The 25,234-nt window shown below is 45.0% G+C and overlaps 2 protein-coding genes across 4 annotated transcripts in view; one reads left to right on the top strand and one right to left on the bottom strand.

The window, feature by feature from the left end:
* Positions 1–6,038: 6,038 nt before the first annotated feature.
* Positions 6,039–13,904, bottom strand: LOC310748092 (dickkopf-related protein 3-like). The gene is made up of 5 exons (XM_083583643.1): positions 13,895–13,904; positions 11,447–11,732; positions 9,375–9,552; positions 8,021–8,216; positions 6,039–6,344 (listed from the first exon to the last, which is right to left on the bottom strand). The coding sequence occupies exons 2-5, from the start codon at positions 11,597–11,599 to the stop codon at positions 6,290–6,292; spliced, it is 582 nt and encodes a 193-aa protein (XP_083439769.1). The 5' UTR covers positions 11,600–11,732; positions 13,895–13,904; the 3' UTR covers positions 6,039–6,289.
* A 5,918-nt stretch (positions 13,905–19,822) lies between these two features.
* LOC310747833 (parathyroid hormone/parathyroid hormone-related peptide receptor-like) overlaps positions 19,823–25,234 on the top strand; it is a 28,417-nt gene continuing 23,005 nt past the window's right edge. The window contains exons 1-3 of one of the 3 annotated variants that reach the window (XM_083583112.1): positions 19,823–20,132; positions 21,927–22,302; positions 22,471–22,622. In XM_083583112.1, the coding sequence (XP_083439238.1) occupies positions 22,545–22,622 (78 nt within the window). In that variant the 5' untranslated portion in view covers positions 19,823–20,132; positions 21,927–22,302; positions 22,471–22,544. Of the gene's footprint in view, positions 20,133–21,315; positions 21,509–21,644; positions 22,303–22,470; positions 22,623–25,234 lie in introns of those variants that run through there. The other 2 variants (XM_083583113.1, XM_083583111.1) reach the window with 2 other exon arrangements.

Here is a 25,234-nt window from a genome sequence, read left to right as displayed (position 1 = left end):
GGTGGTTTGAATCCCTGCGACGGGGTGAGTTCCCATTGCTCGGTCCCTGCTCCTGCCAACTTAGCAGTTCAAAAGCACATCAAAGTGCAAGTAGATAAATAGGTACCGCTCTGGCGGGAAGGTAAACGGCGTTTCCGTGCGCTGCTCTGGTTCGCCAGAAGTGGCTTAGTCATGCTGGCCACATGACCCAGAAACTCCCTCGGCCAATAATGCGAGATGATCCCCAGAGTCGGTCACGGTCAGGGGTCCCTTTTAACAGTCAATCCATCTTCCCATGGAACTCTGGGAATTGCACTCTGAGAGGGGTCCTCCTAAAAACTTTCAGCACCCTTGACAAACTACAGTTCCCAGGATTCTTTGGGGGGGAGGCGTTGAGTCCTTAAAGGGGTATGATACTGCTTTTAATGTACAGTGCAAATGGAGACCCATTTAGCATTTTTGTCCTTCGCTTTTAATTAATGTCATCCTTATTTTGTCTTACTGAACCGTTTCTAGTATTTTGCATAGAGAGGCCAACAAATGTTAATAATGATGGCTGGCATCCGTCATCTCAGGAGAAAATGGAGGAGGGTGCCTTTGGGGGTGAGGTCAAGCTGTTGGAAGGTTGCAGTTCCTGCTGTGGCTGTAGAGACCTATGCGGGAGAGACATGTTTCGCTGAAGCTGGGGCAGATGAAGGCATCTGGTTGTGCTATTGCAGATGAACGATGGCATTTTCACTCTGAGCTTCTCCCAGCACTCATTTCTCCTCTGGTCATTGCTATTGATACATGACTTGACTGCCTGTCTCCAGGCACTGTGGTTATCTGCAAGGGATTCCCAACCGGCAGGGTTGATTTTGCAAGCCTTCATGTCATGTTTGTGGACAGCATTGGCCTGCCAATAATAATAATAATAATAATAATAATGATGATGATGATGGTGACACTTGGTTTTGAATGAATGAATCTTTATTTGCATCAGCCACTGGCCTTAGCAATAAAACAACAATACAATATACAAATAAAAAGTCAATTATATAAAATACAGTTAAGGTTTTTTGATCAATAGTCAAATAGTGGAAAAAATGACACTTGGTTCTAGCCTGGCCTTTTTCTCTCGACTCTGTGCTGGGCTGCTCTTTCTAAACTTTCCTGTTAAGAAACTGGTCGAAACTTGAGACACTTCCAGCAGCAACATCCCTCCTGTCCCGGATCGATTGCCTCCTCGCCTCTTGCAAAATGGGTTACTCAAGATATCTTGCCTTTGGGTTTTGACACACAAGGGCTGGCAGAGAACAGCCCATCTCCCTGGGAAGAAAGAGGTGAGGCCACGGAACTTGGTCCAAACTTTGTCCAATCTCTCTCATCCTGCCATCCTCTCTCTCTCTTCCTCCCTGCTGATGGAGGGGCAGAAGGCTCCTGTTGAAGTCTGAGCTGTTTTCTGATCATCCCAAGAGCAGATGCTGTTAGGGATTGGCTCCAGGAGTAGGGGAAGGAGACTAGGAAGCTGACTCATGCTGAGTCATGCCATTGGTCCTTCCAGCTGGGTATTGTCTCAGCATTGACTGGCGGCCGCTCTCTAGGGATTCAGGTGGGGCATTTGTGCTTTCCGAGGATTGAAGCTGGGCTTTTTGCAGGTGCTCTACCGGTGAGCCCCAGCCCTCCCTCCAAAAATACAGACCCCAGCCTTCATAATTCTGAATGAAGAACTGATTTCCATAGGAGCATAGGCATCTGCCGCCATACCTTAAACCAGGGGTTGGCACTTTTTGCTTCGCCCCCTGTGGCCCCAAAGTTCCCCTTTCATGCTGACTGGATGCAGGAGACAGGGACCCTGCTGCAGAAATAGCAACAGGTCTTCATCCTGACATGACCCCAGACCACTAACTGTCACGGTCTGGTTCACGGGTGATCTAAGTCCCAGCTGGGGACGTCGGGACCGGGGCAAGATAGCGGGGTGGGAGCAGGAATGGAAGTCCAGAAGCCAGGAGTCAGGAAGCCAAGAGTCCGAGGGTCAGAGAGACGGAAGTCAAGAAGCCAAGTCAAGGGTCTGAGGATCAAGGAGCAAGAATTCATGAAGTCAGGGGTCCAAGGTTCAAGAAGCAAGGAGTCACAAAGTCAAGGGTCTAAGGATCAAGGAGCAAGAAGTCAGGAAGTCAGGGGTCCGGGGGTCAGGAAGCAAGGAGTCACGAAGTCAGAGGTCCAAGGATCAAGAAGTGAGGAGTCAAGGAGCCAAACGCAGCAAAGCAGGGAACATATTGCTGTGGCAAAGAGCCGAAGGGAAATGCTGACTTTATATCCCTTCCCGGCTCTTGCCACCAGGTGCTGTGAGTTACCAAGCGGCCTCACGTGTGCGGCCACGCCTTGCCTCTTCAGAACAAATTTAGGAAGGCCCCAGTCCTGCAAAGTCCTACTGATCACAGGGCCTGGCTCCTACATGCACACCTGACACTAACCTTCTGCTCCTGCCTTGAATGAAGTGGCCGCAGTGTGTGTGTGGGGGGACTTCTTGGTTCCCCCCTCCCTTCTGTTGGTTTCCCAGCTTCTTCCTTCACAGCACAACCCCGCCTGTATTTAATACAAATCAGGGTCTGTCATTGCGCATCTGCGCTTGATTCACAGTCGCGCTGCATGGTGGGCTTTGTAATCCTACAGCTGTCGGTGTTGTTCTTTGGAAGCCTAGGTCCAGGTCTTCAACAAAGGGCTTTTTGTGGGTTCTGTCTGGGGGCGGCGGTACGAATATAAGTGAACACGACTCAGTAGAACTCCCATGTTCAATTATTATATCACTGAAAACTCAATTCTGGGAGGCGGACAATAGCAGCAAGGGAGCTGCTGCCTTCAGGCCCTTGGAGGCATCTTGTCAACCATGACTGGATCCCCAGCTTTTGTAGAGTTATGTGTGTGTTTGAGGTTGAATCCTGACAAGACAGAAGTACTGTTTTGGGGGGACAGGAGGCGGGCAGGTGTGGAGGACTCCCTGGTCCTGAATGGGGTAACTGTGCCCCTGAAGGACCAGGTGCACAGCCTGGGAGTCATTTTGGACTCACAGCTGTCCATGGAGGCGCAGGTCCATTCTGTGTCCAGGGCAGCTGTTTACCAGCTCCATCTGGGACGCAGGCTGAGACCCTACCTGCCCACAGACTGTCTCATCAGAGTGGTGCGTGCTCTGGTTATCTCCCGCTTGAACTACTGCAATGCGCTCTGCGTGGGGCTACCTTTGAAGGTGACCCGGAAACTATAACTAATCCAGAATGCGGCAGCTAGACTGGTGACTGAGAGAAGCTGCCGAGACCACATAACACCGGTCTTGAAAGACCTACACTGGCTCCCAGTACGTTTCCGAGCACAATTCAAAGTGTTGGTGCTGACCTTTAAAGCCCTAAATGGCCTTGGTCCAGTATACCTGAAGGAGCATCTCCACCCCCATTGTTCTGCCCAGACACTGAGGTCCAGCGCTGAGGGCCTTCTGGCAGTTCCCTCACTGGGAGAAGCCAAGTTACAGGGAACCAGGCGGAGGGCCTTCTTGGTAGTGGCACCCATCCTATGGAACACCCTCCCATCAGATGTCAAAGAGAAAAACAACCACCAGACTTTTAGAAGACATCTGAAGGCAGCCCTGTTTAGGGAAGCTTTTAATGTTTAACAGACCACTGTATTTTAATACTTTGTTGGAAGCCGCCCAGAGTGCCTGGGGAAGCCCAGTCAGATGGGTGGGGTATAAATATATTATTATTATTATTATTATTATTATTATTATTATTATTATTATCCCTCATTCCTTCCCTCCCTCCTCTGATGCCCTCTCACGTCTCTGCCTCCCAAAGCAGTTTGTTGCAGCAGCCCTGGCGATAAGTTCCCCAGGCAAATGATGTCTCTGGGGCTGGCCAGGGAGTGCTGATGCCAGGAGCTGAGACGGCCTCGGAGCAAGCAAGCAAGTGGGTGAGGAAGTCCAGCCAGCCAGTCTGCCAGCCCTTGCTGTTGGGAAATGGACAGACAAGTGGGAGGCCGGACAGGCAGGCAGGCAGGTACTGTGCTTTCCTTTCTTGTGCTTGCTGTATACAAGGCCCGCCTGGGAGCTGAGTGCCTGGTGCTGAAGGAGAGCCTTTTCGCCACCCAGGCCTTTGCTGCCAGATCCTAGCCACTCCAACTGCAAACAGTTACAGCTTGCCACCAACTGCTCCAACGCACAGCCGCCGGCTCCATACACCACTGGGACTCACCAGCTCCCTGCTGAGATGCTTTCAGTCGTTTTGCACTCTGCACATGCTCAGAAACACTGGGCCCATAACCTGTCAGTGTTTGCAAAAAGCAAAAGGAAAGGGTTCTGACCTCCCTTTGTCGCCTCAGCCTGGTCCTCGGTCCCTTGTCGGCATAAAAGACTCCACAAGAAAAGTATCCTTGTAGAGTACTTTCTGCTTTTATTCTTTAAGGTCTTTCTGCAAAAGCGACTGACAAACAACAACACTACCAGCTTCCACCAACCAACCAAACCAACACCAAACATTTCTCACTCTATATATACAACCCGGTGTAGGCCGCTGACTCATGCTGACCCAGCTTTTTAAGCATTAAAGAAACAGCGGCCATTTTAGCTGTGACATAAACTACAATTCCCAGGATTGAGTGTGTGTGTGTGTGTGTGTATTTTTGTGTGTGCTTTAAGTGTGCTTTTTGATTACCTCCCCCCGCCACCGCAGCCATACTTAGTCCTGTCTCTTCCCATTCTTGTCCTTTTAAACTCCTGACCTTTGCGACAGACCGAGTGATTTTGATATGATTGCTGCCGGTAAAATTTTTGCAGATAAGCCATAAGGCTTTTGAAGCAGAATCGTGATCAGTAAATAGCCCTGGATCTCAAATGCTCTGTCAGAGTTATCTCTCAAAATTCAGCAAATCAAGCCTTGCAGGAAAACCTGCATGAGTCAATTAACATTAGAATTTACGGAGCTGAAAAATTAATATTTGCATCTCTTCTTTTGACTTCCCACCCTTCCTGTAACCAGCTGAACAGAAATCTTTAATTTCTCGCACTACACAGATTATGAGATTTAACAAATCGCTATTAAACTGCGTCATGGGAACAACAAACAGAAAAGAACGTAGCCTGGAGCAGCGTATTTGTGCTCTTTTGCAGAGACAGAACATGATTTATTTATTTTGTTAACTGAAAAATGAAACTCCTGAATTAGACATAAAAAGAGGGGGCACCTGGATTTGAACCAGGGACCTCTTGATCTGCAGTCAAATGCTCTACCACTGAGCTATACCCCCAGCTGCCCAGAAGGATTGCTTGTACTCTTTTTCTGCCTCAGAGTAAACACCCACACTGCTTTTAAAGCACACACAACTGGAAGATACATGTGTGCGTTGAAGGTGTTTGCCTTTCCTGCTGTGACGAACAACCTTATAAAAATGGCTCTCTCTGCAAAGGGTAGCTAAGTGCTCACAAGTATTCACTTCATTTCATTTGCATATCTCACCCTTCATCCTAAGATCTTGGAAAACTGACTACAGTTTAAAGTACCAACAACCCACCAAAACCTATTTGACAGAATATTCGTTAATAATTTTTTTTAAAAGTATAATCCAGATGAATTAGATGTATATCTGGTAAAAACCCAAGTGCTAAATAAGTATTTCAAGAATGGAAAATATTCCAGCTCACAATTTAATGGGCTTCCAGGGGAAGTAAATTCTACAAATCATGGAGACACCATGGTTGCGGATAGATCTGCATTTAAAGAGATGGAGCTGTTGCACCTATTATAGTCCTAAGAATATCATTCTCTAGTCTAGACCAGGGATGGGGATGTTGTGACTCTCCACATGTTGCTGGACTCCAACTCCCATCAGCCCAAAGCATGATGGGAGTTGGAGTCCAGCCAGATTGCAGGCAGGGCCAATGTTAATCACTGTTAATGATTAGATTAGCATAATGTAACTCAATACACGTTAACCCGTCAAACAGTTTTATGGGAAAGGGGGCTATGTTCCAAAGACTTTGGAATAACTGATTTCAAGACAACATACAACCTTATGATGCTTTCAGTTTATTGTAAATCTGCATATTCACGAACTTCAAGTACTACTTTCATGTACAAATTATTCATTAAATAAAAACAAAAATTACAGAGTGCGGGGTGGAATGATGACCTGGTCCTTGCATTACTTGGCGACAACTCAGATATTTTTTATTTACAAATGTCCAATAGAAAGAGGAGGGCAAAAAACAGTTTTATGTACAGTGTTATTTACATGGAATAAATACAGCTCTGTTTTGCTTTTTTAATCCACACTCCCTGCTTGCCTATTGTTTCTGGCATCTCCAGACAATTTTATCCGACCAGTATTCAAATGAGGCCCTGCGGGGAGGAAAGAGAGAGAAATTTTTTTAATAGGAGTGTCTACTGTTGAAGCAGATTTTCATGTCACACAGCATTCTTCGACAGGTAGCAAAAGGAGACAGAGCACATTAGCCTCTGGAGTTGGCTGTGGCTCAGATTAAAATAGGTTCTGTGATTAAGATGTAGGCTAGTGCGTACCCTAGCCAGGTGCGTACTACGTATTGTCAATCGAGCAATATAATAATAATAATAATAATAATAATAATAATCAAGCACACCTAATGATCTAGTGCAGAGGAAAGGAAGTGGACCTGGCCAGAGGGATTTCCCCCTGCCCCACTGCCCATGGGCCAACTTTGATAGACGGATGGGGCTGGCAGCCTATCCACCCCCTGACATTAATAATGACACCAAGTGACCCATTTTCCTTTTAAACCAAATGGTGCGGCGTGGACAAAGGCACACCAGCAACACTTGCTAGGCTCGGGGTTCTGCAGGAACTGCTGATCAGCTGACAATGCCAGCAATTGCAAAGCCTGGTGCCTTTGCAAGGGCCAAAAATCAACTCATCTCATCATCAGCAAGTGCATTTGAAAGATTTTTGAAAGAGCCAACAATAATCTGAACAATGGCGTCACAAAAACCCTGCTTTCTGTGAGGTGCTGCATGACTTTTCCTGCCCTACCTCTGACATCATATATGACATCAGGAGCAGGGCAGGGCTTGACACCCCCCAAAAAAACCAGTGTGGTAGACCACATGGGGAGATCTGGCAGGCCTGGTTCGGGCCATGAACCTGAGATTTCCAACATGCCCTTTTCATGAGAGATCTGCACTGGCTCCCAGTATGTTTCCAAGCACAATTCAAAGTGTTGGTGCTGACCTTTAAAGCCCTAAACGGCCTCGGCCCAGCATAGCTGAAGGAGCGTCTCCACGCCCATCGTCCAGCCACTGAGGTCCAGCACCGAGGGCCTTCTGGTGGTTCCCTCATTGTGAGAAGTGAGATTACAGGGAACCAGACAGAGGGCCTTCTCGGTAGTGGCGCCCACCCTGTGGAATGCCTTCAAATCAGATGTGAAGGAAATAAGCAGCTATCTTATTTTTAAAAGACATCTGAAGGCATCCCTGTTTAGGGAAGTTTTTAATATTTAATGCTGTATTGTTTTTAACACTCGATTGGGAGCCGCCCAGAGTGGCTGGGGAAACTCAGCCAGATGGGCGGAGTATAAATAATAAATTATTATTATTATGATGATGATTTGTGCTCACAATATTTTCAGGGCTATCACGCCCACGTTCCCATTTTCAATGCCATTCACGCCTGTGAAAAAGTGTTGGGGCAGCGTTGGCACTGCTTCTTTTCTATATACCCCTTAACTCTCCGCTGAAACCCCATCACCTTTTTTATGCCACAAATGTTTCGGTTAATTTTTGTCTCGCTTTTATTGCACCCTTCCCGCTCGAGACAGCGACAGTGTGTGGAGGCACATTGCAGAACAAAGCAGGGATAAATCAACCATCGATGATGCCCTGTTATGGGTACGAAAAGCACGATTGCAGAATGCACCCATCTGGGAGGAGCTCTCGTGCCACATTCTGCAAAGCAATTATTTGCTTAAGGGTGGAGGGGAAGCAATTTCACGATATGTTGCTAGCCATACCCCCCCCCTTCCAGTCCACACCAGTGTACTTACTCTCGGTTAGGGGACATCTTTTTGCACACGAGTCCTTCTAGGCAGGGGCACACCTGGTTGACGCTGAATGCAATCCCTCCTTCGGGAACGTAGCATCCTTCGTCTAAGAGGAGCCTTTTCTTGCAGACTTTCTCTCCATGCTGGCGGGCACAGCAGGCGTCGGGAGAGCAATCCAAATCGTCCTGGCAGCGGGCACCTCCAAGAGACAAGGAAAGGAGAGTAATTGAGAACCCAAACGCATTTGAGGGTGGCGATACGGACCTCGAAAGCTAGCACATTTTGCAAAGCCGAGATGCCTTGAAATCTTTGAAAATCCGGCATGATACTTTGCAAACCTGAGCTGCCCTTAATCATTAGCATCAAGCACATTTTTTGCAAACCTGAGATAGATAGATAGATAGATAGATACATAGATAGATACATAGATAGATACATAGATAGATAGATAGATGATAGATAGATAGACAGATAGATAGATAGATATCTTTATTGTCATTGTCCCATACAGAACAATGAAATTGAAAAACTACATAAAACATTCAAAACCCCCTAAAAACTCTGAAACCCCATTTTAAAATACACTATACTATACTATAAAAAACACTATACTATAGAGACCCCTTCTGCTGCGTTTAGAACCAGAATTGCATTTGCGTAGAAACTGTTTCTCAGGCGTCTTAGACATCTAGCACACTTTGCTAATCTGTGATGTATTAGTTTCCCTCCCCCGAATTAGTTTCAAAATGAAAGTACCTGAAAACATATGCATTTTTTAAAGGGGGAATAAATAAATGCTATAGGACTACAACTCCCAGCTTCCCTAACTATGGGCCTTGCTGTCTAGGGTTGATGGGAGATGGGAGTCCAACTTCGGGAGGGGGAGGAACGAACGGACCCACATTAAACTGTCCATTTCCTCCCAAGCCCTCAAGAACAAGATGATACATAAATAATAGTTACAGTCAATGGTACTGTAACTTCTAACCCAAAATGTATTCACTCCATGGTTTACCCCTCTGCCTCAATTTCCCTTGCTTTTTTCTGTTGCCTCCCTTGTGCTGGATTTCAAATTGTGAGCTCCTTGGGGCAGAGACCTGTCCTTTCGGACTTTGCATAGCAGAGCGCAGATTTCTAGCTTGATGAATTACTGGGTCTTCATTCAGCCAAGTCTGAAAACCCTGCCCCTCCTAATTCCAGAGAGAACATGATGCACAAATGATATTTACTACATGCCTGTTCCCTGAGCTACTAGAGCTCCAATTAGATATTTAGGCTCCTTACTTTGAAAGGCCTAACCTTTGTTGCGAGGTGCAAAAGAAACGTTGCAAAACAGGCCGCCCCCTCCATGGCTTACCTTCCTGGCCGCCGGGCAGAGTCTCCTGGCATTTGCCAAACATGCAGCTAAGTCCCAGGGTGCAGTGGGCATCCCGTCGGCAGAATTCGCCTTCTTGCCTGAAGGGCAGGCAGAGCCCAAAGTGGTGGTCACAGAAGAATCCACGGGGGCAGTTTATTTCGTGGCTGCACACGGCCGCCTGCAGTGCGAATGGAGAAAGATGGGGGTCAGATGCATGATCTAGCAGTGCCAATTGCTAAGCTTAGGGGTCAGCAAACTTTTTCAGCAGGGGGCCGGTCCACTGTCCCTCAGACCTTGTGGGGGGCCGGACTATATTTTTTTGGGAGGGGGCAATGAACAAATTCCTATGCCCCACAAATAACCCAGAGATGCATTTTAAATACAGTGGTACCTCGGGTTACATACACTTCAGGTTACAGACTCCACTAACCCAGAAATAGTACCTCAGGTTAAGAACTTTGCTTCAGGATGAGAACAGAAATCATGCTCCGGCGGTGCGGCGGCAGCAGGAGGCCCCATTAGCTAAAGTGGTGCTTCAGGTTAAGAACAGTTTCAGGTTAAGAACGGACCTCCAGAATGAATTAAGTTCTTAACCCGAGGTACCACTGTAAAAGCACACATTCTACTCATGGAAAAACACCAGGCAGGCCCCACATATAACCCAGAGCTGCATTTTAAATAAAAGAATACATTCTAGTCATGTAAAAACACACTGATTCCTGGACCGTCCGCAGGCCAGATTTAGAAGGCGACTGGGCAGGATCCAGCCCCCGGTCCTTAGTTTGCCTACCCATGATTTAAACAATGGCAGCGGCTGCTGGCAAAGGATTTCCAGCAGCCTGATAGAGTCAATGGCAGAAAAGCTGGACAGAACTACCAGTTTGAAGCTTGCTGAAATTTGCACAGAGGCTGGGTCCTTTGGAGAGAGATTCCAGCTCTTAGGGAGCATCAACTAACACCCACAAAAAATGGCATCCACACTGGACTTTGTAGATGCATGTGGGTAGGGCTGCCATACGTCCTGATTTTCCAGGACATGTCCTGGGATTTGCCTCAAAAAATGGCCTCCTGGATTATTTTTCGGAAATCAGGCAAATGTCCTGGAAAACTGGTGACGGGGGTTAAATTGTGCTGGAAATGCCTTTTTAAAAGCTCCAAAATTCAAGTTTTACAAAAAAAAAGCTCAACTGTGTCCTGATTTTCACTTTTGGAGACAGGGCAAGCCTAAATGTGGAGGTGTAAAATAGATTTGCTAGTATTCACTCCCCGTTAGGGTGGCTGCTTGTGTTTGCCAAAAAAAAAAAGAGAGGACAAAACAGGTAACATATCTGCAAAAAAGAAGCATATGCTTATCTATACAGATGCAAATTTAGAAATAATTGATATAATTCAAACAAAAAAAATACAATGCATCTCTTTTTAGTGGGAAAATCTGTGACCAGGTGGCCTCTGTGTCTACAAATCTCTCACTCCAGAGCAACTAAAACCAGCACCCTACTTATATGGGTTCAACGAGAGGGCTTCTAGGGCAGAAAGTATAGCTTCCAGGTGGACCTGAACTCAGAGCCTTCTTTTTAAAAAAATTATCAGAGCTAATTTATTGCTCAGTGCAATCTAGTCTTCCTCTTCATTCCTGCACACTCTCTCCCTATGATTCCACCTCTCCTCTTGCACCCCCCTCTCTCTTCTAGAAGAATAAAGTCTGGCACTCTGAACATGCTCAGAAGCACTCTCTGCTTTATAACTACACTGGAAGTGCCTAGGTGAGGGCTGGAGCTGGAAACAGATTTGTGGGAGTCAAGTCGCTGCCAGATTAATGGTGTGGCCCTGCAAATGCTGTTGGATCCCATCAGATCCCATTAGCCCCACCCGAAGTGGCCAAATGGTCGGGGGGGGGAAGGAATTGGAGGCCAGCGACACCCAGAAAGCCACAGGTTCCCTATCCCAGGATTAATAGGACAGATTCCCCACTCCACTCACTTGACCTCCCTCCTCATTGCTAGAAGCTAGAGAGCCCACATGATGAAACGGCAAAGATGACCTGTTTTCTAAGGTTGGGGAAAGATGCTTACCTTCAGCTCCTGGCCGGATGATGACCCAGGGTCCCTGCGAGGTGGCACCCCATTGGCAGCGTGTGGCAGAGAGTGCATCCATGCCCAGATGGAGCCTTGCACCGCAGACAAACGGCAGAGGAGGAAGACGAAAAGGCAAAGCTGGCTCCTCATCACGACCACGATGGATGACCGATGGCTCTGGCTGAAGGACAGTTGGCAAAGGAGATTGGTCCAGGGAGGATGCCTGGGAAAGTTTATATAGCCAGGCCTATCTCGGCTCCTGCTGCTTAAGCTGTTTGCCAATCTAATGGGGAGGAGGAGGCAATCAGGTTTTAGGGGCTTAGCCTAATGATTAGGAGCGCCTGACCGCCCACCCCCCCAGGAGAGCAAACGAATAACCCCAGAAGTCTGGCTCCACCGTGGCACAGCAATGCTCTCCTGTCTCCATTTTTGTAGACCACATTATTTTGGGGTGGGGGTGGGGAGTGGGTCACTGTTATGAAACCATGAATAGAGAGCATTCGTATCATTTGGGGAAGCTTGTAATGTTTGATGCATTACGGTATTTTAATATTTTGTTGGAAGCCACCCAGAGTGGCTGGGGAAGCCCAGCCAAGATGGGTGGGGTATAAATAAATTATTATTATTATTATTATTATTATTATTATTATCATCATCATCATCATCATCATCATCATCCTTTTATAGGACAATACTAATGCTTGCTCATTAGTTTATTTTATTTTTTGAAAGGTGTATGATGTCCCCCTTCGCAGTCAAAACTGATTCGCAAAGGGGCTTCCCAATTAAAATCCAGTTGATAGTTAGACAGCACCCAGGGCAGATTACAGACAATATATTACCGTCAAAGCCCTGCTTCTGAGCTTCCCAGCAGCACCCAAGTGCTATACAGTGACTGATCTTTGGTGTGATTCCCACCCCCAACAATTCATACATGTTCTTAACATGTGTGCGCATGTGCTTGGAGCGTTGATACCCACCAGCCGATGTAGGCCGCTCAGTTTAAATGGATTTGGCGCCATTGGTAAACATGCACGCTTGCCTCCCACCCCAGACGAAAAGTGTTGGGAAAATAGTACTGGAAACTGTAGGATAACAGCAACGTTGGTTAGATGCTGGCATATAACCCTCACGCGAACTGAATTAATGCTCAGTAAAGAGCAATGGTGTATAACCTCCAGGCAGATAAGTTGGGATGGATGCTCAGCTGGAAATGCTAGAGGCATACTGGGCTGTATTCAGGTAATTTTTGGTGAGCAGAGAACAGTCAAGTCAATAAAATTATTATTATTATTATTATTATTATTATTATTATTATTATTATTATTATCACACCGCCCCTCTGGCTGGGTTTCCCTAGCCACTCTGGGCGGCTCCCAACAGAATATTAAAAACACAATAAAACATCAAACATTAAAAACTTCCCTAAACAGGGCTGCCTTCAGATGTCTATTTCAGTTGTTTAGTTGTTTATTTCCTTGGCATCTGATGGAAGGGCGTTCCACAGGGTGGGTGCCACTACCGAGAAGGCCCTCTTCCTGGTTCCCTGTAACCTCACTTCTCACAGTGAGGGAACCACCAGAAGGCCCTCAGCGCTGGACCTCAGTGTCCGGGCTGAACGATGGGGTGGAGACGCTCTTTCAGGTATACGGACCCAGGCCATTTAGCACTTTCATGGTCAGCACCAACACTTTGAATTGTGCTCGGAAACGTACTCGGAGCCAATGCAGATCTCTCAGGACCGGTGTTATGTGGTCCTGGCGGCCACTCCCAGTCACCAGTCTAGCTGCTGCATTCTGGATTAGTTGTAGTTTCCGGGTCACCTTCAAAGCTAGCCCCACGTAGAGCGCATTGCAGTAGTCCAATGTCAAGTGTTTTAACAGACGTAAGTGCCTAAGAAGTCCATGTAAGTTAGTCCTTTCTCTCCAGTCGCCCCCCATTTTCTACGCCAGCTGCAAAGAGAATAGAGCTTCTTTCTCCTTGACTACCACAGAAGCCAAGGCAGTCTTACAGAGGCATGAAGAAACACTCTATACACCCTCTAGCCTTTCACTTGATAAAAAAAATGGTTGGTTGGTTAGCTGGTTGGTCTTAGCTAGGCTGCCAAGAGGCTCAACCCTAGCTTACATTTTCTATTCTGGTTACTTAAATGCAGCCCACTGTACGTAATGCATATTCTTCATCACTAAACTTTGAATCCCCAACCCGCAAAAAACAGAATACGTCCCAGGACGATGTTCGGTCCTTAGCACCAACAATTAAAAAGGATTCCCGGTTTCAGGATTCAAGGGGGTCGACTCTCATCCATAACTTCTGGAAATAAACTTCTGGTCAGAGCAAATAATGACAAGCGAGATGGTTCATAGTTTTTCTTTGTGTAGAGCAGGGTAAAGTACATCTGGCCATGGCATAGCCTTTGGGGGGCAGGAAGGGTATTTTCCTCACTTGCAAAGCTGTGTACATCTCAGGAACCCTCTTGCTGAATTAGGTGATATCTTGAGAGGTGGCCAAACACATAGAAAACAAATGGACCAACCATTATATTGATTACCTTTCGGCTGACCAGTTTCCTGAGATCACTGCCAAGGTAGCTGGTTTTTTGTGCAGCAGCAATGCCTTGTCAGTGCAGGATCTCGTCTTAATTTTAGAATTATTAACACCTGACCTTGCTTTTTCTTTTTCTTAAAGCCATTTTAATATAATTGTTTTATATTTCTCGTTGCCTTTTAACATCTCCCATTGTTTTTAATCAGCACATGTAATAGTTTACGTAATGTATTTCACTGTGTTTTGTTTTCTTCTTATCTTCTCTACTGATCATCGATCGAAATGTATATAAAAACAGTGTATCCATGCGCTCTAGCTTCCATCACAGTGTCCCGTTGCCCCAGAAGCAGTCTAGTCATGCTGGCCACGTGACCTGGAAAGCTGCCTGTGGACAAACGCTGGCTCCCTCGGCCTGAAAGCGAGATGAGCGCCGCAACCCCATAGTCAAAGTAAGCCAAATTTACTATTGATGTGAGGAAACACAAGGCCCAAGCGGTTTAGCCAATGTCCCACATGAACTGACGCACCATACTTTTAAAACATTCTTACTCCTTTTCAACAGTCATGGAGAATCCTGGGAACTGAACTTTGATAAGGGAGCTGGAAATGGTAGCTCTGTGAAGTCAGCACCCTCAGAAAATTACAGTTCCTACAATTCATTGAGGGAAGGGGGAAGCCATGACTGTTAAAGTGGCATAAGAGTGCTTTAAATCTATGCTATGGATGTGCCTGGCAGAATGCCCCAGAATCCTTTGCAGCACACAGGGGATGTGAGGCAGACACTGGAGATGGCAAGCACCCAGCAAATGCAAGAAGTCTGGAAATGTTTTAAAATGTTGCACAGGGCCTCCCTGTGTGGACAGGCACCCATCCTTTCAGGAAACGAATTGTGTAACACGGAAGAAGGAGACACTTTTAAGCTGCGCTACTGGGCGCTGTGGGTTAAACCACAGAGCCTAGGGCTTGCCGAATGAAGGTTGGTGGTTCGAATCCCCGCGACAGGGTGAGTTCCCGTTGCTCGGTCCCTGCTCCTGCCAACCTAGCAGTTCGAAAGCACGTCAAAGTGCAAGTAGATAAATAGGTACCACTCCGGCGGGAAGGTAAACAGCTTTTCCATGTGCTGCTCTGGTTCACCAGAAGTGGTTTAGTCCTGCTGGCCACATGACCCGGAAGCTGTATGCCAGCTCCCTCGGCCAGTAAAGCAAGATGAGCGCCACAACCCCAGAGTCATCCGCGACTGGACCTAATGGTCAGTTGTCCCTTTACCTTTACTGATCATAAACATCATCTGCTAGAGGCCCTTCAGCCTTTGTTCTAGAATCTAGGAGTTTTAAGGTTTTTTTCCCCCAGGATACCCAAGACAAGTATGTATGTAAGCTGTCAAGTCGCAAAGAACACTTCACCGGTCAAAATGCATCCCTCATAGCTTGCTTTTACCATACTAGTCGTGTTATCAACCACGTCGTCCCCTTATTGCCTTATCCTACTGATTCCTTTGGTGATCTTCATATGCTGCCATCTTGCTGCAGTAAATGACATGTTGCCATCTGTACAGTGGTACCTCAGGTTACATACGCTTCAGGTTACAGACTCCGCTAACCCAGAAATAGTGCTTCAGGTTAAGAACTTTGCTTCAGGATGAGAGCAGAAATCGTGCTCTGGCGGCGCGGCGGCAGCAGGAGGCCCCATTAGCTAAAGTGGTGCTTCAGGTTAAGAACAGTTTCAGGTTAAGAACGGACCTCTAGAACGAATTAAGTACTTAACCCAAGGTACCACTGTAATGCCTTATTGTTTTTGGATATAATTTTTATTAAGTGTTCTGTTTTACAATTTAAAATACTCATTTTGCATCCTTAAGATATCAGTGACATCCCTTCTCCTCTTTCCATGGTTCATTTCACGTATCATAAATCCCTGCATATTTTACAAAAACTATACCATTCAGTATTCCATTACTGCATCCATCAAAACTTGTTTACACTGTTGAATTGATCTTAATGCTGCCAGCGTTTTCAGCTGTACACAGATTATTTCCCATATATTCAATAAACGTATTCCAATCTGCTTTAAACGTATGTTCTTCTTGTTATTCTATATGTTAAGTCTGCAAGTTGTCCATATTCTGTCAACTTAAGTTGCCATTCTTCTTGGTTGGGACTTTGCTGGTTTTCCATTTTGGGACTAACAAAACACGGGCCGCAGTAGTGGTATACATAAATAACCTTTTTTGAATTTCAGTCTGAATTATCCCCAACAGAAAGGACTCTGTTTTTTTGGGGGGGGGGTATTGAAATGTATTTCAATTCATTATGGACCATTTCCCGATAATCTTTACCCTTTAACAAATCCACCACATATCAAATAACGTTCCCTTCACCTCTTTGCATCTCCAGGACTTATAAGTGCTGTAATGCCTTTTTGTTAATTCAGCTATGTGGTGCTTATTATGCCAGGTATCTGTCAGTAGCTGTTTTTATGGGGTATGTGTGTGTTGTTGTTGTTGTGTGTATGTTTATCTAAAATGATCTCCCCACACATCTGATCACCACCCTCAGCTCATCTCCTCCCAGTGATGGTTTTAGCACTTTTCTTAATGGGGTTGCAAATGACATGTTTATTTTCCTGCTATCTTTATCACCTTCTTCCCTGGACAGATTGGCCCAGCAGGGAAGGGAATTAGAAGTTATTTGGATAAACATCAGCTTCCAGAGGCTTTGGGGTTACTCCTGAGTGGATTCCTCAGTGACCTCTTGCTTGTTTCCACCAAGATTTTTGAGAAACTAAAAGCTAAGTTCTGCAGGATCAGGCCAGACCAGAGGTCCATTCTAACCAGCATCCAATGGCCAACCAAATACTTGTGGGAGGTCTGCAAGCAAGACATGAGTGCAAAAGCACTTTTCCACACGTGTAATTCTGAGCAGCCAATACTCAACGTTAATCAGTGCGCAGGCATGCACTCAAATTCCCCAACACATTAACCAACAGAAAGCCAGAGAAAATCCCAGGATGTACACACAAAGTTACAAAAGCAAATTTATTTATTTATTTGCTCAGTGAAAGCAGAGCTTCTGTAAGCAGCTTGTTCAGCTTTCGGGGAGGCAGTTTTGGTGTTAAGCCCCATGTTTTCCTCAGCGGAAAAATCAACTGGCGTTAGACCTGCAGACTCTACCGATTAATGAGGTGCAATTAATTTAGATGAGCGTTTGCAAGCGCGCACCTCAACATAAAAAGAGGAGTTTGTTATTGCAGTAAGTTTGGGTGCAATACCTCGAGGAACGGCTTAACGTATTGCCTTTATTAAAAAGCAGTTGCAACAGCTAGTTTTGTGTGCTAGGCCATAATAGCTCAGTTGGTACAGCATGCGGCTCTTAATCTTGGGGTTGTGGGTTCAAGCCCCGCAATGGACAAAAAGATTCCTGCATTGCAGGGGGTTGGTCTAGATGACATCCATGGTCCCTTCCAATGCTATGATTTAGATGGTCAGGCTGCACTTCCTCACTCTACTCTCCAAGAATAATCTGCGTGTGTGTGTGTGTAATATTTATTAAGTTTTCTCTTTTACAATTTAAAATATTCATTGAACAACCTTAAAATGCCAATGACTTCCCTTCTTCTCTTTCCATGGTTCAATCTGCATATCATAAATCCCTGCATATTTTACATAAACTAAACCATTCAGTATTGCACTAATACAGTGGTACCTCGGGTTAAGTACTTAATTCATTCCGGAGGTCCGTTCTTAAGCTGAAACTGTTCTTAACCTGAAGCACCACTTTAGCTAATGGGGCCTCCCGCTGCCGCCGTGCCGCCAGAGCACGATTTCTGTTCTCATCCTGAAGCAAAGTTCTTAACCCAAGGTACTATTTCTGGGTTAGCAGAGTCTGTAACCTGAAGCGTATGTAACCTGAAGCATATGTAACCTGAGGTACCACTGTATATCCATCAAAACTTGTTTACACTGTTGAATTTATCTTAATGCTGCCAATGTTTTCAAGTGTACACAATTCCCCCACCCCATATATTCAATAAACATTTTCCAGTCTTCTTTAAACGTATGCTCTTCTTGTTCTCTTATTCTATATGTTAGGTCCGCAAGCTGCACATAATTCCATGAGTTGCCATTCTTCTTTAGTTGGGACCTTGCTCGTTTTCCATTTTGGGGCTAACAAAACACGGGCTGCAGTGGTGGCATACAGAAATAGCCTTTTTTGACATCTGGGAATTTCTATCTGAACTTTCCCCAACAAAAAGGGTTTGGGGGAGTTGTTGTTTTTTGGAAAAGTACATCTAAACATTTTTTCCAATTCATTATAAATTATTTCCCAATACTCTTACCCTTTTACAAGTCCACCACACATGAGTCCACTTCTAACTAATGGCTTCTGCTGCCTTATTTATTTCACCATACAAATGGAAACGACTCTCTGATGAGATTGGTTTTTAAACTTTCTATTTTTACATGCATTATATTGTAACAACTTCAAAAAACCCTTCTCGTCAGCCAGAGGACTTTGACCATGGATGGCTCTTAACATATGTAATTTTTCTTGTATTATAATTTATAGAATTGTGCAAACAGGATTCAGTGAGTAAAGTCAGGGTGACTGTAGTGTTTCCTGGTCATGTAATTGAAAAACAAAACAAAACAAAACACACAAAAACTCCTGCCTGGAAACCTATTTCCCCACTGTGGACGGAGGTATGGATCAGCCTCCACAGTCACTTAGGGACACACCATATTCATGTAAGATAATCTTAATCAGCTATGAGTGATCACCAAAGAATAGGCTTCAAATAATCCATAATAATACAACAACAATACATTACACCATAAGAATTAACTCTCAAAATATCAGCAAATTATAACTTGGACAGAAATTGATCCTCTCTCAACCATTACAATAACTCCACCAAGAAAAAGCTCCAAACTGGGAAAGAAAGGAGCCCTGCAACTTTAAGAGCCGCCTCTTCCTCCTCTTTTCCGTTTTGAAGTTTCCCCATTCTTTCTTCCTTTCTTTTCAAGCCCCGACTCCTGGGATTCGTCACTGGCAGCAGGGAGGGAGGCGCAGACTCGCTGTGACCAATGACAAGCCGCCTATTTAGCATATGAGCCATAAGGGGTTCAAAACCTCGTTTTTGAAGGGTAAATAAATAAATTCCGGCTTAAAATGTTACATTTTAAAATTAAAAAACCAACGCTTCCCATTTTACTGCCCCAAATGAGACAGAACGCATGCAGGGATTTTGCTCACTGTTACCTGCAAGTGCATCGCGCTGTTTGTGGGCTGACGTCGCGGCCAACTATTTTTTAGTGATTTCAGCTCTTTTTGTATTTGTCTAGCAGGTTTTCTGCAATAGCGGAAAGCCGTCCCAGAATTGTGCAATGATAGATATTTGAAAAGAGATATGATCGCGATACTGGTGTGCGTATAAAACTTGGGAGAAATCTTTGATTACTTTCCCTACTTTGATTTAATTTTATTTTCATGCATGGGTGCTTTCCCTGCTTTGTTAAAACACATGGAAGCTTAAAGCACAATATTAACATAGATTTTGCACTTAAGGCGTGTTATTTAGAGCCGCTGGCTTCTGATTCCTTGCTTTTTGCCTCTGACGTCTGCATATAATCTGGATATATTTTACATTATTTATTTTTTACCCCTGTAAAGCACATTTTGAGAAACGCTATTCATTCTGAAAATAAAAATCCGTTGCGGATTGATTTTGCGTCCCATTTGAAAACCCACTTGCAGGCGGTATATCTTTAAAATGTCTAATTTATTTTTTTTAAAAAGCTATATTTTACACATTTTCCTAGAATTATAGAATTGGAAGGGAACCCTTGAGTCATCTAGTCCAGCCCCCACTTGAAAAAAAAAGGCAAAAGGAAAGAAAACTCAAGCTGCTTTGCACTAATACCAGCAGAGGTTGTCTTGCTTTGCTTTTGGAATATAGAAAACTGGCTTGCCTGAACCTGTTATTCTTGCTCTCTTTAACCAGCCCAGTACTGAAGTCCCATCATCTGTTGCTGCCGGCAGCTTATTGGTTAAGAAGTTTTTCCTTCTCCAATTAGATTATTCCGACTGGGAGATCCCGCCTCCGCCCAGGTATTGCGCCATCGCAGCCACAAATGACGGTTTGTTAACCGTGCAAACCAGCAGAGGGGGTATAGCTCAGTGGTAGAGCATTTGACTGCAGATCAAGAGGTCCCTGGTTCAAATCCGGGTGCCCCCTCAACTAGCTTTTTTCTTTTTTAAAAACCATCATTATACTTAAAAGGCATAACTGGTTTTAATTAAATCTTCTGCAAAATTAATTAAAAAGGGAACGATGCTTTTTCTTTTAGCAAACAATATGGGACGTATATGCGCCTGGCTTTAAAAGCAAAGACTTTTGCAACAGCACCACAGTTTTAACATTTGTCTCGTGTGGATGACAAGAAGATATGCTACGCACTGGCTACTCTGCACTTTGTATAGGCTGTGTATAAAATGGTAATTCCAGATCGTAGTCATGCGACTTTTTTTTTACATCCTGGGGGTGTATTGCTCTTAAACTCTTTTTTGTGAGCATGCTTAAAGTGTGTGCGTTTTATGTTCAAAAAAATAATAATGCACGAATAATCAGAGAGAGGGCTGTTTAATTTCAAAGCGGAGATTGAATGGATCGATTCGGATGTCAAGTCAAAAATTGCAAGATATTGAGGAGCTTTAAAGTTGCAATCCTCGCGGCCGCCCAGAGGAGGCGCTAGTTCGCCTTCGGACGGGAGTGGGAGAGATTTGGAGCAAAGAAAGAGGCAGGAATCATCATCATCATCATCGACCATAAGTAGAAAACTGCACTTTATGAGGGGATCCTGTAGTTGCATCTGCAAAGACTTTAAAAACTCAGGGCCAAACTGCTACAAAGGCGTCAGTGCAATGCATGCTTTTTTTGTGATTAGCTAAATGGCAGTGGCGCTTTCATAAACCATAGTCCCAAAATTCTCCCACCACCATCCAAGTTGCTATTTGCCCTAGGAGGAGTAAAAATCAGCTTTATTAGATAAAACTGAGGGCCCCTCTTGACTGACATTTTATAGCTGGTGTATTCTGCCAGAACTTCGTGATACCATTAATAGTGCATTTGTGGGGGGGGGTCTACTTTTTGGGGGGGTTGGTTGGTACTTTTCTCACTTTATTTCAAATTTTCTGCTGGATTGTTATTTTAAATCCATAATAAAGTCTTGATTTAAAAAAAAAATTGTCCAGGGCTTTTGTTTTTAATTAAATAGCCCTAGCAAAATGTGCTTTCTGACATTCTGTGTGGAACAGAGTTTTCACAATATTATTTGCATAGCAAGATTTATATTTACAGCTTGATTGTAATAAAAACTCAAAGCATTTTCCCTGGCATTCTAACCAACCCCTAACCAGATTCCTTTCGGATCTCCATCACTCACTTTCTGTAGGACTACAGAGACGCAGGAAAGGGAACTCAGGATATCACCCTGACGAGAAGACAAAGAGTTAGGTGAAGAGCAGAGGACATGAACTGAGGTGGAACTAAGAACCAGAGATTATAGTTATAGGTAACAGGTTGATTAGCTCTATGCCACAAATGGGAATAATATATATTAACTTCCCATAGTCTGGCATCGGATCTATAAGAGGCTGGGCAATCCAACACCTGTTGCATACCTACTGCGCATTTAAAGCAAATTACTTCCCCTAAAGAATGCCGGGAACCATAGTATACCCCAACAGAGCTACAATTCGCAGCACCCTTAATAAGCAAAAGTTCCAGGGTTCTTTGAGTGAAGTCACTTGCTTTAAACGTATAATGCACAGGCATAGAATGTTATAACCCTTGTCAAGAGAGCAGGTGTGACGATGGGCTTGTCACGATTGCACAGTTATGTCTAATGTCTTCATATTTAATTTCTTAACAGGTTAGAGCCTTGCGCTTTTAGAAGATTAGCCCTGGGACCTTGACTGTGGAATGAATGAATGTGTGTGTGTTTTGACTTTGGAAGTCAAAAGACTGAAGACCTAGAAAGGGAGGAAAAACACTCGCAGGAAGATCTTGCAAATAAAAATGGAGAATATGGGAAGGTGGGAAATGTATCACCTAGGAGTCAGCTAACAAAATTCTGCCCTTCAGCTATGGAGGGGAACAAGGAGTGGCAGGAGAAAAAACAGACCATCCCCAAAGAGGCAAGGCATAGAGACAAAAGGACCAAGCGGTCAGGATGCCGAGCTGAACATCATTAAGCGTCAATCTCAGGAACCATCTAGCTAAATGAACGGCAGTGTCTGACGTCGTCAGTGAGTATTTGAGGTTATTTCTGCTGGCTGTTTTAAGTCCAGGCTCTTGGAGGAGACTGGCCAGAAGACTTAGTCTGGGGATGGAGAGATTAGCTTGGCTATACCATGTTCTCCAGCATATACACATCTTCACTTTGGATAGATGAGCTTTGAATGATTTCCTCTTAGGGGAAGGACTTGACGCAGCCAAATTGCAACTTTCTTCTGCTTTGGTTGTGGCATCGATGTTCTGAGGAGGAGCCATGGAGGAGTCGGTCCACATCTGGAGTTTCACAGCAGCTGCGCTTTGTTTTTCCCTTCTGAATTTGGTCTGCGCTTTGGTAAGTCCATTCCAGCTTGTCTTCCTTGATCACAGCTCATACTTTTTTTTAAGGGAAGTCACAAAATGGTAGAGGGCTTGCCTTGCAGGCAGGCAGGTGCCCCGTTTAATCCCTGGCATCCCTAGGTAGGGCTGGAGGAGATTCCCTGTCTGTAACCCTGCCTGTCAGTGTTGACACCATGGAGCTACATGGACGCCATGATCTGACACAGAGCCCTTGCAGGTGGGTGTTTTATTGCATTAGTATCATTAGTGCAGAGACATCACCTTGCCAACAAAGGTCAGTATAGTTAAAGCTATGGTTTTCCCAGTCGTGATGTATGGAAGTGAGAGCTGGACCATAAAGAAGGCTGATCACCGAAGAATTGATGCTTTTGAATTATGGTGCTGGAGGAGACTCTTGAGAGTCCCATGGACTGCAAGAAGATCAAACCTATCCATTCTTAAGGAAACCAGCCCTGAGTGCTCATTGGAAGGACAGATCGTGAAACTGAGGCTCCAATACTTTGGCCACCTCATGAGAAGAGAAGACTCCCTGGAAAAGACCCTGATGTTGGGAAAGATGGAGGGCACAAGGAGAAGGGGACGACAGAGGACGAGATGGTTGGACACTGTTCTCGAAGCTACAAACATGAGTCTGACTAAACTGCGGGAGGCAGTGGAAGACAGAAGCGCCTGGCGTGCTCTGGTCCATGGGGTCACGAAGAGTCGGACACGACTAAACGACTAAACAACAACAACATTAGTGCACCTGTGGCAGATTATTCCGTTTTAGTTTTTTGTGTGGGCGCTTCCCCTATGCTACCACATGATCACATGATGGTCTCTGTGTGTGGTTTGGGAGCTTCACGGTCAGGGGAAAAACAATGCTGTCCAGGGTTTTAAAGACTGAGAGAATAATTGGGTGCACTCTTCCCACCTTGGATCAAATCTATGCTTCCAGGTGCCATAAGAAAGCTGCAGAGATAGCACAGGATAGTGCACACCCCGGAAATGATCTCTTTCAGCTTCTGCCTTCTGGAAGAAGGTACAAGTTTATAAAGACTAGGACTAGCCGCCTGAGAAACAGTTTCTGTCCAAATGCGATTTTGGTTTTAAACGCAGTGTAAGGAGTCTCTATGGGAGTGTATTGTATTTAAAAATGGGGTATCAGAGTTTTTAGGGGGCTAACCAGGTTGGGAAAGCTGGAATAGCAGGCTTGTTGGTTTTTAATGTCTTATGTAGATTTTTTCAATTTCCTTGTTCTGTGTGGGACAATGACAATAAAGATTACCGTATCGTATCAGTGCCCGGAAGAGATATAGCCCAATGAAAGTAGGACAACAACAAAACAGAACAGTTGCAGTGTGAAAAGTTACAAGATTCTAGTAGGAAGCGACAAGGTAGGCACTGACCGGAAGTGAAGCAATGTGACAACCCCAAAACTTTTGCAGGTGCCAACAGCATTGAAAGAGGGGCCACCCTGGAGGCATAATCACAAATATACAAGAATTCACGACAAAAAAGAACATCTGAAGGGGGAGAGCTTCTTGTGTTCCTCCTCTCGTGGCCTTATGGCAAACATTTGGCCCAATGGCTAGGAACCTTTGCTGCAACCCTCCCCTCCCAGCAACTGAAATGTGGCGACTTCTGTTCCCCCAGACTCAGACAGTAAGAGTTAGTCAACGAGGTCTTTTGGTGTGGCAAAATGGTGTCACTATAAGACCATGTTCTAATCATTGCTCAGTCCTGCTGTCTCTCCGAAATCAGAACAACTTACAAATATATATGCGAGAAAGGAAGTTGGAGGGGAACAGAGATGCAGTGAGGCTGTGCGCTCACCATTCATTAAAGCATATGCCCCGAGAATCTTGGGAACCGTAGTTTACCATTAGGTAAAGGTAAAGGGACCCCTGACCATTAGGTCCAGTCGTGACCGACTCTGGGGTTGCGGCTTTCATCTCGCTTAATTGGCCGAGGGAACCGGCATACAGCTTCCGGGTCATGTGGCCAGCATGACTAAGGTGCTTCTGGCGAACCAGAGCAGCACACGGAAATGCCGTTTACCTTCCCCCTGGAGCGGTACCTATTTATCTACTTGCACTTTGATGTGCTTTTGAACTGCTAGGTGGGCAGGAGCAGGGACCGAGCAATGAGAGCTCACCCCGTCGCGGGGATTTGAACCGCCGACCTTCTGATCGGCAAGACCTAGGCTCTGTGGTTTAACCCACAGCGCCACCCGCGTCCCAGTTTATCATTAGCAGAGCTATAATTCCCAGAACCTTTAAGAAACTACACTTCCCAATATTCTTTTTTGGGTGTGTGTGGAATGTGCTTTAAATTCATTGTGTATATTCAGACTTTGTTAGGGTCCAGATTTAGTAATCTTTATATGATGATGTATTTTACTTCTAACCAGTGCTTCCCCCCCCCCCAGAGGGACGCAGGAGTATGCATACCCCTAAAAATTTTGTGAATCTTTGTACTTTTCTTCATTTACTGTATTTATTTTTCCCAATTTGAACTATAAAATGGTGGTTTTATTGAGTCAAAATGAGAGTACCCTTAAACATTTTTTGATATACAGTGGTACCTCGGGTTAAGAACTTAATTCATTCCAGAGGTCCGTTCTTA

The sequence above is a fragment of the Podarcis filfolensis genome (genome assembly GCF_964270895.1).
Source record: "Podarcis filfolensis genome assembly, chromosome: 13".
In the NCBI taxonomy this organism is placed as follows: domain Eukaryota; kingdom Metazoa; phylum Chordata; class Lepidosauria; order Squamata; family Lacertidae; genus Podarcis; species Podarcis filfolensis.
The sequence above is the reverse complement of the archived record's forward strand: the minus strand, read 5'-3'. Positions and strand labels throughout refer to the sequence as shown.